This window comes from Melanostigma gelatinosum, assembly GCF_949748355.1.
Source record: "Melanostigma gelatinosum genome assembly, chromosome: 20".
Taxonomy (NCBI): domain Eukaryota; kingdom Metazoa; phylum Chordata; class Actinopteri; order Perciformes; family Zoarcidae; genus Melanostigma; species Melanostigma gelatinosum.
Window position 1 is genome coordinate 21748043 of NC_136653.1, and position 12500 is coordinate 21760542.

The 12500-nt window shown below is 46.8% G+C and overlaps 1 protein-coding gene across 1 annotated transcript in view; it reads left to right on the forward strand.

The window, feature by feature from the left end:
• Positions 1 to 614: 614 nt before the first annotated feature.
• lama1 (laminin, alpha 1) overlaps positions 615 to 12500 on the forward strand; it is a gene marked incomplete at both ends in the record, with an annotated part of 43633 nt that continues 31747 nt past the window's right edge. The window contains 11 exons of the mRNA XM_079292408.1: positions 615 to 666; positions 5999 to 6169; positions 6665 to 6777; positions 6927 to 6978; positions 7134 to 7324; positions 7902 to 8081; positions 8180 to 8269; positions 9147 to 9264; positions 9865 to 10043; positions 11452 to 11545; positions 11658 to 11815. Of these exons, the coding sequence (XP_079148534.1) occupies positions 615 to 666; positions 5999 to 6169; positions 6665 to 6777; positions 6927 to 6978; positions 7134 to 7324; positions 7902 to 8081; positions 8180 to 8269; positions 9147 to 9264; positions 9865 to 10043; positions 11452 to 11545; positions 11658 to 11815 (1398 nt within the window). The remainder of the gene's footprint in view (positions 667 to 5998; positions 6170 to 6664; positions 6778 to 6926; positions 6979 to 7133; positions 7325 to 7901; positions 8082 to 8179; positions 8270 to 9146; positions 9265 to 9864; positions 10044 to 11451; positions 11546 to 11657; positions 11816 to 12500) is intronic.

A 12500-nucleotide genomic window follows, 5' to 3' on the forward strand; every position in this document is an offset into this window, starting at 1 on the left:
ATTGATCTGAATGGAGAATTAAAGGAGCAGACCGCTGTTTCGGCAGGATTTAACCCTTTACATCCCTCTCAGTAAAGGTTGATCTCTGATCTCTGATCACTGATTATTGATTATTGATTGTTGATTGTTGATTATTGATGAATTGCAGATATTTAGAGATGAAACTTTAACTCTCCCTGCTGAATCATTTCTAATGACGTCAGAACAAAAAGTTTCAATATTTACTGATGATTTAAATGAAACGTGAAGAAGTAAACTTTAATCACAGAGAGTCTGGTAAACAACAGCAACAGCATACCAGAGACGCGTTTGACAATCCATCCTCTGGAGAGGAAGAAGAACCCCCCTCTAACCAAATCAAATGGTTCAGTCCACCCCCCCCTCCCCCTCTTATTGAGCTGAATGAATGAGAAAGTCTCAGCAGCAACACATTCCTCTTCACTACATTGATTCTGCAGCTAACAAGAGAAGACCAGTTAGAATCAGTCTGAGACCAGTTAGAATCAGTCTGAGACCAGTTAGAATCAGTCTGAGACCAGTTAGAATCAGTCTGAGACCAGTTAGAATCAGTCTGAGACCAGTTAGAATCAGTCTGAGACCAGTTAGAATCAGAGATGAAGTTGTTGCTTTTGTTGCTGCTGATGGAGACTGAAGCTCACAAGAGAGGTGAGACAATTTATATTTACTCTACTGTAACTTCTACTGAGTTCTATGAGTTAGTGTTGTGATCTGTTAGCTCCAAGTGGGTCAGAGTTGAGGCTACGTATTAAAAATTTGAGTGGCTGACATTTTAAAATCAATATGAAGCAGATTTCATCCAGTTTGTGTCATTTTGGATTCATTTACATTTTTTATTTGACAGAATGAATGACATGAAATAAAAATGTGTTGTTGTGTAACAACAATGTCAGCAGTCTGTCTGTGTGTGTCGTGAGTGAGACACACTGAGAGACAGACAGGTTGTAGTGAATCCTTGAGTCTGTCTGTCTGTGTCCTGAGTGAGACACACTGAGAGACAGACAGGTTGTAGTGAATCCTTGAGTCTGTCTGTCTGTGTCCTGAGTGAGACACACTGAGAGACAGACAGGTTGTAGTGAATCCTTGAGTCTGTCTGTCTGTGTCCTGAGTGAGACACACTGAGAGACAGACAGGTTGTAGTGAATCCTTGAGTCTGTCTGTCTGTGTCCTGAGTGAGACACACTGAGAGACAGACAGGTTGTAGTGAATCCTTGAGTCTGTCTGTCTGTGTCCTGAGTGAGACACAGAGACAGACAGGTTGTAGTGAATCCTTGAGTCTGTCTGTCTGTGTCCTGAGTGAGACACACTGAGAGACAGACGGGTTGTAGTGAATCCTTGAGTCTGTCTGTCTGTGTCCTGAGTGAGACACACTGAGAGACAGACAGGTTGTAGTGAATCCTTGAGTCTGTCTGTCTGTGTCCTGAGTGAGACACACTGAGAGACAGACAGGTTGTAGTGAATCCTTGAGTCTGTCTGTCTGTGTCCTGAGTGAGACACACTGAGAGACAGACAGGTTGTAGTGAATCCTTGAGTCTGTCTGTCTGTGTCCTGAGTGAGACACAGAGACAGACAGGTTGTAGTGAATCCTTGAGTCTGTCTGTCTGTGTCCTGAGTGAGACACACTGAGAGACAGACGGGTTGTAGTGAATCCTTGAGTCTGTCTGTCTGTGTCCTGAGTGAGACACACTGAGAGACAGACAGGTTGTAGTGAATCCTTGAGTCTGTCTGTCTGTGTCCTGAGTGAGACACACTGAGAGACAGACAGGTTGTAGTGAATCCTTGAGTCTGTCTGTCTGTGTCCTGAGTGAGACACACTGAGAGACAGACAGGTTGTAGTGAATCCTTGAGTCTGTCTGTCTGTGTCCTGAGTGAGACACACTGAGAGACAGACAGGTTGTAGTGAATCCTTGAGTCTGTCTGTCTGTGTCCTGAGTGAGACACACTGAGAGACAGACAGGTTGTAGTGAATCCTTGAGTCTGTCTGTCTGTGTCCTGAGTGAGACACACTGAGAGACAGACAGGTTGTAGTGAATCCTTGAGTCTGTCTGTCTGTGTCCTGAGTGAGACACACTGAGAGACAGACAGGTTGTAGTGAATCCTTGAGTCTGTCTGTCTGTGTCCTGAGTGAGACACAGAGACAGACAGGTTGTAGTGAATCCTTGAGTCTGTCTGTCTGTGTCCTGAGTGAGACACACTGAGAGACAGACGGGTTGTAGTGAATCCTTGAGTCTGTCTGTCTGTGTCCTGAGTGAGACACACTGAGAGACAGACAGGTTGTAGTGAATCCTTGAGTCTGTCTGTCTGTGTCCTGAGTGAGACACACTGAGAGACAGACAGGTTGTAGTGAATCCTTGAGTCTGTCTGTCTGTGTCCTGAGTGAGACACACTGAGAGACAGACAGGTTGTAGTGAATCCTTGAGTCTGTCTGTCTGTGTCCTGAGTGAGACACAGAGACAGACAGGTTGTAGTGAATCCTTGAGTCTGTCTGTCTGTGTCCTGAGTGAGACACACTGAGAGACAGACAGGTTGTAGTGAATCCTTGAGTCTGTCTGTCTGTGTCCTGAGTGAGACACAGAGACAGACAGGTTGTAGTGAATCCTTGAGTCTGTCTGTCTGTGTCCTGAGTGAGACACACTGAGAGACAGACAGGTTGTAGTGAATCCTTGAGTCTGTCTGTCTGTGTCCTGAGTGAGACACACTGAGAGACAGACAGGTTGTAGTGAATCCTTGAGTCTGTCTGTCTGTGTCCTGAGTGAGACACACTGAGAGACAGACAGGTTGTAGTGAATCCTTGAGTCTGTCTGTCTGTGTCCTGAGTGAGACACACTGAGAGACAGACAGGTTGTAGTGAATCCTTGAGTCTGTCTGTCTGTGTCCTGAGTGAGACACACTGAGAGACAGACAGGTTGTAGTGAATCCTTGAGTCTGTCTGTGTCCTGAGTGAGACACAGAGACAGACAGGTTGTAGTGAGACACGATGACCCTGAGTTCATGTGTTGAGTCTATTGTTCTTCTGATGATTTCAGTTTAAATGTTTCAGCCTTCGTTACTTTAAGCTTTTGCTGCTGGTTTCTACTACAGTAAAGTGTTTGTACTGCAGTAAAGTGTGTTTCTACTACAGTAAAATTTTGTACTGCAGTAAAGTGTTTCTACTGCAGTAAAGTGTTTCTACTGCAGTAAAGTGTGTTTCTACTGCAGTAAAGTGTTTCTACTGCAGTAAAGTGTGTTTCTACTACAGTAAAGTGTGTTTCTACTACAGTAAAGTGTGTTTCTACGACAGTAGAGTGTGTGTTTACTGCAGTAGAGTGTGTGTTACTGCAGTAAAGTGTGTTTCTACTGCAGTAGAGTGTGTGTTTACTGCAGTAGAGTGTGTATTTACTGCAGTAGAGTGTGTGTTTACTGCAGTAGAGTGAGTTTACTGCAGTAGAGTGTGTATTTACTGCAGTAGAGTGTGTGTTTACTGCAGTAGAGTGTGTATTTACTGCAGTAGAGTGTGTGTTTACTGCAGTAGAGTGTGTGTTTACTGCAGTAGAGTGTGTATTTACTGCAGTAGAGTGTGTGTTTACTGCAGTAGAGTGTGTGTTTACTGCAGTAGAGTGTGTGTTTACTGCAGTAGAGTGTATGTTTACTGCAGTAGAGTGTGTGTTTACTGCAGTAGAGTGTGTGTTACTGCAGTAGATTGTGTGTTTACTGCAGTAGAGTGTGTGTTTACTGCAGTAGAGTGTGTATTTACTGCAGTAGAGTGTGTGTTTACTGCAGTAGAGTGTGTATTTACTGCAGTAGAGTGTGTATTTACTGCAGTAGAGTGTGTATTTACTGCAGTAGAGTGTGTGTTTACTGCAGTAGAGTGTGTATTTACTGCAGTAGAGTGTGTATTTACTGCAGTAGAGTGTGTGTTTACTGCAGTAGAGTGTGTATTTACTGCAGTAGAGTGTGTGTTTACTGCAGTAGAGTGTGTGTTTACTGCAGTAGAGTGTGTATTTACTGCAGTAGAGTGTGTGTTTACTGCAGTAGAGTGTGTGTTTACTGCAGTAGAGTGTGTGTTTACTGCAGTAGAGTGTATGTTTACTGCAGTAGAGTGTGTGTTTACTGCAGTAGAGTGTGTGTTACTGCAGTAGATTGTGTGTTTACTGCAGTAGAGTGTGTGTTTACTGCAGTAGAGTGTGTATTTACTGCAGTAGAGTGTGTGTTTACTGCAGTAGAGTGTGTATTTACTGCAGTAGAGTGTGTATTTACTGCAGTAGAGTGTGTATTTACTGCAGTAGAGTGTGTGTTTACTGCAGTAGAGTGTGTATTTACTGCAGTAGAGTGTGTGTTTACTGCAGTAGAGTGTGTATTTACTGCAGTAGAGTGTGTGTTTACTGCAGTAGAGTGTGTATTTACTGCAGTAGAGTGTGTATTTACTGCAGTAGAGTGTGTATTTACTGCAGTAGAGTGTGTATTTACTGCAGTAGATTGTGTGTTTACTGCAGTAGAGTGTGTGTTTACTGCAGTAGAGTGTGTATTTACTGCAGTAGAGTGTGTGTTTACTGCAGTAGAGTGTGTATAACGTCTTAGTTGGAGGTTTGAGTTCATCAGTTGATCAACATATTGATGAAGATCTTCAGACAGACTGTGTGTCCTACTGGGAAACAACCAGTGTGTGTGTGTGTGTGTGTGAGTGTGTGTGTGTGTGTGTGTGTGTGTGTGTGTTACTGTTAACAATCACACTCTGCCCTCTTCCTCTCTACCCCCTAAATTACCCCCCAGTTACAAAAACCCTAAAACCCCCCACAAGGCCTCATCTCTTTATGTGTGTGTGTGTGTGTGTGTGTGTGTTGGTGGGGGATGGGTCAGAGGTCAATCTGAACATCAACACAATGACTCAACACATTCCATTACACACACACACACCTCCATGTTAATTTCTGTTGTGTGGGATCAGCTGTGGAGGTGTGATAGCATCAACGGGGTGGTCTCACACACACACACACACACACACACACACACACACACACACACACAGAGAGTTTGTTGTGGGAACACACAGACCTTCAGACCTCGTCTGCATGAAGACGTCTGTGTGAGGCGTCAACAGTGTCCAGGTGTTTGTGAACAAATGACTCTTCAGTGGAGGCGTTGGACTCCCTCTGCTGGACAGAGACGGTACCTGTCCTCAGTTTGTTAAATCAGAGACACCATGGATGTCAAATGGCAAATAGATCATTTAGAAAGTCCTGAAGATTGAAGATGTTTATTCAGTGTGACTTTGTAGCACAAAGCCAGTAAAACCGCCTGTGCAAAAGCACACTGACTATAACCCTGCGGGCTTATTTCTTCCGTGCAAAAAGTTTGGCGCACTTCTCCTCACACAGCGTTGCCAACACCTGTGCAAAAAATACATACAAATGTGTGGCCTGATCGGGAATCATGTGCTATGACTTTTCTCAGAGATTCGCCCAGCGGTTTTCCCGAAGATCCCGAAAAACGGAGCAAAATTTCTCCATTCACTTGAATTGGGTTTCGGGGCCCATATTGACGAGCCATATTTAACGTAGAAAAATTGTTCAAAGTTTAAAACATAGACAAAACGCTGCACTTTATTGAGCCAAATGGACATTTTGATGGCTAGCACAGTTTTCATGAAGTCACAGATTAAGTTTCAGGAACATTTTGGGTCAGTTTTTTAGATTTTATAATGGGCGTGTATTGCACGGAACGTTCAGTCCTAGAGTGATGATATCACGGTCAGAGTGGAGCAGAGCAGAAAAAGGTCTGTTGAGGATGCTAACAGTTAGCTGTGTGTTCCAGGTCTGTTCAGGGTGCTAACGGTTAGCTGTGTGTTCCAGGTCTGTTCAGGGTGCTAACGGTTAGCTGTGTGTTCCAGGTCTGTTCAGGGTGCTAACGGTTAGCTGTGTGTTCCAGGTCTGTTCAGGGTGCTAACGGTTAGCTGTGTGTTCCAGGTCTGTTCAGGGTGCTAACGGTTAGCTGTGTGTTCCAGGTCTGTTCCCGGCCATCTTGAACTTGGCCAGTAACTCAGTGATCAGCAGTAACGCCACGTGTGGAGATCCTGGCCCTGAAGTTTACTGTAAACTGGTGGAACACGTTCCAGGACGACAGATCAAGAACCCACACTGCCTGAGATGTGACGCCAACTCCGTCCTGACCAAAGGTACAGAACCAGAACCACAGAAGGACCAGTCCGGTGTTTTTATTTGATCAAATCTCGGATTCAAATGAAAATCATTACAGACACAACAACACAGATATTAGTGCGTCTCTAAATAATGTCCGACTCCCTGCTACAACCCAATTGGTTGAAGACGAAAAGCTTAAAAAATATGAATATATTGGTAAATTTGTCTCAGAAATCTCCTCAAACAGCTCGTAATTTTGGTTTTATCAAACAAACAGTAGGAAATAGTCACATTGTTGGGGACTATTTCCAATGGAGGATGAATACACATTTCACGGGCAAAAAGGAGGATGGAGCTAGGTAGCCAAATTAATTAGCTGGGTAGCCAGGTAGCTAGGTAGCTAGTTAGCTGAGTAGCTTCATATGGCTGCAGCAGGATGCTGTATCCGGTTGAACCTGTAACTGTTACAGGTACTATCCAGAGAGGTAGTGGAGGTGAGTGGAAATACTGACGATGTTTGTGTTGTTCAGAACGTCATCCGATCACAAATGCCATCGATGGGACGAATCACTGGTGGCAGAGTCCGAGTATCAAGAACGGACGTCAGTTTCACTGGATCACAATAACGCTGGATCTCAAACAGGTAATAACACACCTAAATACACACACACACACACACACACACACACACACAAATCAGACACAGCTACCTCTCACTGATTTATGGATATATGTAACTGCTGCTCTGTTATTGTAACCTCTGCTCTCTGATTGTATTGTATTTATGTTCAGATCTTTCAGGTCGCTTACATCATCATCAAGGCAGCTAACTCTCCTCGACCAGGTGAGACAGTCTGTCTGTCTCTCTGTCCGTCTCTCTGTCCGTCTGACTGTCTCTCTGTCTGACCTGTCTGACCTGTCTGTCTGTCTGTCTCTCCATCTGTCTTTCTCTCTGTCTGACCTGTCTGTCTGTCTGTCTGACCTGTCTTGCTCCTTCAGGTAACTGGATCCTGGAGCGCTCTCTGGACGGTGTGACCTTTGACCCCTGGCAGTTCTATGCCATCAGTGACTCTGAGTGTTTGTCTCGTTACAACATGACGCCGAGACTCGGTCCTCCGACCTACAAGAGCGACACCGAGGTTATCTGCACGTCTTACTACTCCAGACTGAACCCTCTGGAGCATGGAGAGGTGAGACAGGCCGTCTGTCTGGACATCCTTCACTGACCCGTCTCTCTCTCTGACCTGTCTCTCTCTGACCCGTCTCTCTCTCTGTACCTGTCTCCCTCTGACCCGTCTCTCTCTCTGTACCTGTCTCCCTCTGTACCCGTCTCCCTCTGTACCCGTCTCCCTCTGTACCCATCTCCCTCTGTACCTGTCTCCCTCTGTACCTGTCTCTCTCTGTACCCGTCTCTCTCTGTACCCGTCTCCCTCTGTACCCGTCTCCCTCTGTACCCGTCTCCCTCTCTGTACCCGTCTCCCTCTGTACCCGTCTCCCTCTGTACCCGTCTCCCTCTGTACCTGTCTCTCTCTGACCCGTCTCTCTCTCTGTACCTGTCTCCCTCTGTACCCGTCTCCCTCTGTACCTGTCTCTCTCTGACCCGTCTCTCTCTCTGTACCTGTCTCCCTCTGTACCCATCTCCCTCTGTACCTGTCTCCCTCTGTACCCATCTCCCTCTGTACCCGTCTCCCTCTCTGTACCCCTCTCCCTCTGTACCCGTCTCCCTCTCTGTACCCCTCTCCCTCTGAACCTGTCTCTCTGTCCCAGATTCACACCTCACTGATTAACAGCCGACCCGGAGCCGATGATTTGACCTCTGAACTCCTGAACTTCACGTCGGCTCGTTTCATCCGACTGAAGCTTCAGCGAATCAGAACACTCAACGCCGACCTGATGACGCTGAGCGCCCGCGACCCCCGAGAGATTGACCCCATCGTCACCAGGAGGGTGAGACGGGCTGCTAGAGACAGACAGCTGTGGATGAGCTGTGTGGTCACGTTTAATAAAACAGGTCGTTGCTTAATGCTTCATGTCTTGTCTCTCAGTATTATTACTCCATCAAAGACATCTCTGTGGGGGGGATGTGTATCTGTTATGGCCACGCCCAGAGCTGCCCGCTGGACCAAGTTACCAAGGTAACCTGTCATCACCTGCTCACCTCTACACCCGTTTACCTGTACATCTCCTCCACTGTTTACCTGAACACCTCTTCACCTATTTAATTAAATTCTTTAAATCCCGCAAGGGGAAATCGTTCTCTCATTTGACCCACCCTGTATAAAGGGAGAAGCGGTTATGGGAGCGGTTAGGGGAGCGGTTGGGGAGCGGTTGGGGGAGCGGTTAGGGGAGCGGTTGGGGGAGCGGTTGGGGGAGCGGTTAGGGGAGCGGTTGGGGGAGCGGTTAGGGAGCGGTTGGGGGAGCGGTTAGGGGAGCGGTTAGGGGAGCGGTTAGGGAGCGGTTGGGGGAGCGGTTGGGGGAGCGGTTGGGGGAGCGGTTGGGGGAGCGGTTGGGGGAGCGGTTAGGGGAGCGGTTGGGGGAGCGGTTGGGGGAGCGGTTGGGGGAGCGGTTAGGGAGCGGTTAGGGGAGCGGTTGGGGGAGCGGTTGGGGGTTTAGTGTCTTGCTCAGGGACACTTTGGCGCAGCACACTTAGTAACCGAGGATCGAACTGCCAACCTTGCGGTTACCGGACAACCCTCTCTTCACCATTTACCTGCTTAGTGTTGTAAACCAGAGGTCTTCAACAGGGGGTCTGTGACCCCTAGGGGGTTATAGAAACATGAACATATGAACCTGTGTATTATTGAATAGCTTAGTATTGAATGCACAGTAAAGAGGTATGTTCATATATGGCACTAGGCCCATTTCATATAAAACACAATGTTATACATTATATATAGTCGGGGGTCCCTGCTCCATCTCTATCAGTTTGGGGGTCCTTGGCCTGAAAGACGTTGAAGACCCCTGATCTAACCACCACCTTCAACCTGTGTGTGTATGTGTGTGTGTGAACAGAAGCTGCAGTGTGTGTGTGAACACAACACCTGTGGAGAGAGCTGTGACCACTGTTGCCCCGGTTACCACCAGCGGCCATGGCAACCCGGAACCGTCTCCGAGGGAAACACCTGTGAAGGTAAGTGGACAGAAAAATAGAAACACCGTTAAACACTAATTGTGGGTCAACATGTTTCAAAACACCTGTCTGTCTCTCTCTACCTGTCTGTCTCTCTCTACCTGTATCTCTCTCTGCCTGTCTGTCTCTCTCTCTCTACCTGTCTGTCTCTCTCTACCTCTCTCTCTCGCTCTCTACCTGTCTGTCTCTCTCTACCTCTCTCTCTCTACCTGTCTGTCTCTCTCTACCTGTCTCTCTCTCTACCTCTCTCTCTCTCTACCTGTCTGTCTCTCTCTACCTGTATCTCTCTCTACCTGTCTGTCTCTCTCTACCTCTCTCTCTCTCTACCTGTCTGTCTCTCTCTACCTGTCTCTCTCTCTACCTGTCTGTCTCTCTCTACCTCTCTCTCTCTCTACCTGTCTGTCTCTCTCTACCTGTCTCTCTCTCTACCTCTCTCTCTCTCTACCCGTCTGTCTCTCTCTACCTGTATCTCTCTCTACCTGTCTCTCTCTCTCTACCTGTCTCTCTCTCTCTACCTGTCCCTCTCTCCACCTGTCTCTCTCTCTCTCCACCTGTCTCTCTCTACCTGTCTCTCTCTCTCTCTACCTGTCTGTCTCCCAGAGTGTAACTGTCACAACAAAGCTGTGGACTGTTTCTACAATCAGACCGTCTCTGAACTCTTTTTGAGTTTAAACACTCGCGGCATTCGTGAAGGGGGCGGAGTCTGTATCACCTGTCAACAAAACACTGGCGGCATCAACTGTGAGACCTGCAGCGCCGGATACTACAGACCTGCTGAGGTACTGACAAATACTGCAAATAATACTACAGACCTGCTGAGGTACTGACAAATACTGCAAACAATACTACAGACCTGCTGAGGTACTGACAAATACTGCATATAATACTACAGACCTGCTGAGGTACTGACAAATACTGCAAATAATACTGCAGACCTGCTGAGGTACTGACAAATACTGCAAATAATACTACAGACCTGCTGAGGTACTGACAAATACTGCAAATAATACTACAGACCTGCTGAGGTACTGACAAATACTGCAAATAATACTACAGACCTGCTGAGGTACTGACAAATACTGCAAACAATACTACAGACCTGCTGAGGTACTGACAAATACTGCAAACAATACTACAGACCTGCTGAGGTACTGACAAATACTGCAAACAATACTACAGACCTGCTGAGGTACTGACAAATACTGCAAACAATACTACAGACCTGCTGAGGTACTGACATATACTGCAAACAATACTACAGACCTGCTGAGGTACTGACAAATACTGCAAACAATACTACAGACCTGCTGAGGTACTGACAAATACTGCAAACAATACTACAGACCTGCTGAGGTACTGACAAATACTGCAAACAATACTACAGACCTGCTGAGGTACTGACAAATACTGCAAACAATACTACAGACCTGCTGAGGTACTGACAAATACTGCAAACAATACTACAGACCTGCTGAGGTACTGACAAATACTGCAAACAATACTACAGACCTGCTGAGGTACTGACAAATACCGCAAACAATACCACAGACCTGCTGAGGTACTGACAAATACTGCAAACAATACTACAGACCTGCTGAGGTACTGACAAATACTGCAAACAATAATACAGACCTGCTGAGGTACTGACAAATACTGCAAACAATACTACAGACCTGCTGAGGTACTGACAAATACCGCAAACAATACTACAGACCTGCTGAGGTACTGACAAATACTGCAAACAATACTACAGACCTGCTGAGGTACTGACAAATACTGCAAACAATACTACAGACCTGCTGAGGTACTGACAAATACTGCAAACAATACTACAGACCTGCTGAGGTACTGACAAATACTGCAAACAATACTACAGACCTGCTGAGGTACTGACAAATACTGCAAACAATACTACAGACCTGCTGAGGTACTGACAAATACTGCAAACAATACTACAGACCTGCTGAGGTACTGACAAATACTGCAAACAACACTACAGACCTGCTGATGTACTGACAAATACGGCAAACAATACTACAGACCTGCTGAGGTACTGACAAATACTGCAAATAATACTACAGACCTGCTGAGGTCCTGACAAATACTGCAAATAATACTACAGACCTGCTGAAATTATATAATAAATCATATCTTTTTCTGCTTGTGTGTGTGTGTGTGTGTGTGTAGGTTTCTCCATATTCAGACTCTCCTTGTGTCGAGTGTAACTGTGATCTGAGAGGATCAGAGTCTTCAGTCTGCACCAGAGACGGCACACAGCCAGGTCACTGTTATTAGTACGATAGTATTAGTACGAGTAGTAGTATTACTGTTGTTGCTGTTAGTATTATTACCTTCATGTAAATCCTCATCGTAGCTGTGTGTTGTGTGTACAGGTGTGTCTGCGGGACAGTGTGTGTGTCAGCAGGGTTTCACAGGTCGGCGATGTGACCGCTGTGCGTTTGGATACAGAGACTTCCCTCAGTGCTCTCGCTGTGAGTGTCACCTGTCCGGCAGCACCAACACAGACCCCTGCAGTACTTGTACCTGCAAGGTAAACCCACTGATGTCATACCGGACTCACAGCACCAGGGTCACCTGACACCTGTGTTCCCCCAGTCTGTGGGTCCCAAATGTTCTCACCTGTTCTCAGCCGTCTCACCTGTTCTCACCTGTCCTCTGACATCTCACCTGTTCTGACCTGTCCTCTGACGTCTCACCTGTTCTGACCTGTCCTCTGACGTCTCACCTGTTCTCACCTGTCCTCTGACATCTCACCTGTTCTGACCTGTCCTCTGACGTCTCACCTGTTCTGACCTGTCCTCAGCCGTCTCACCTGTTCTCAGCCGTCTCACCTGTCCACTGACTTCTCACCTGTTCTGACCTGTCCTCAGCCGTCTCACCTGTTCTCACCTGTCCTCTGACGTCTCACCTGTTCTCAGCCGTCTCACCTGTTCTCACCTGTCCTCTGACTTCTCACCTGTTCTCAGCCGTCTCACCTGTTCTCACCTGTCCTCTGACGTCTCACCTGTTCTCTGACGTCTCACCTGTTCTCAGCCGTCTCACCTGTTCTCTCCTGTCCTCAGCCGTCTCACCTGTTCTCTCCTGTCCTCAGCCGTCTCACCTGTTCTCAGCCGTCTCACCTGTTCTCTCCTGTCCTCTGACATCTCACCTGTCCTCTGACGTCTCACCTGTTCTCACCTGTCCTCTGACGTCTCACCTGTTCTCAGCCGTTTCAC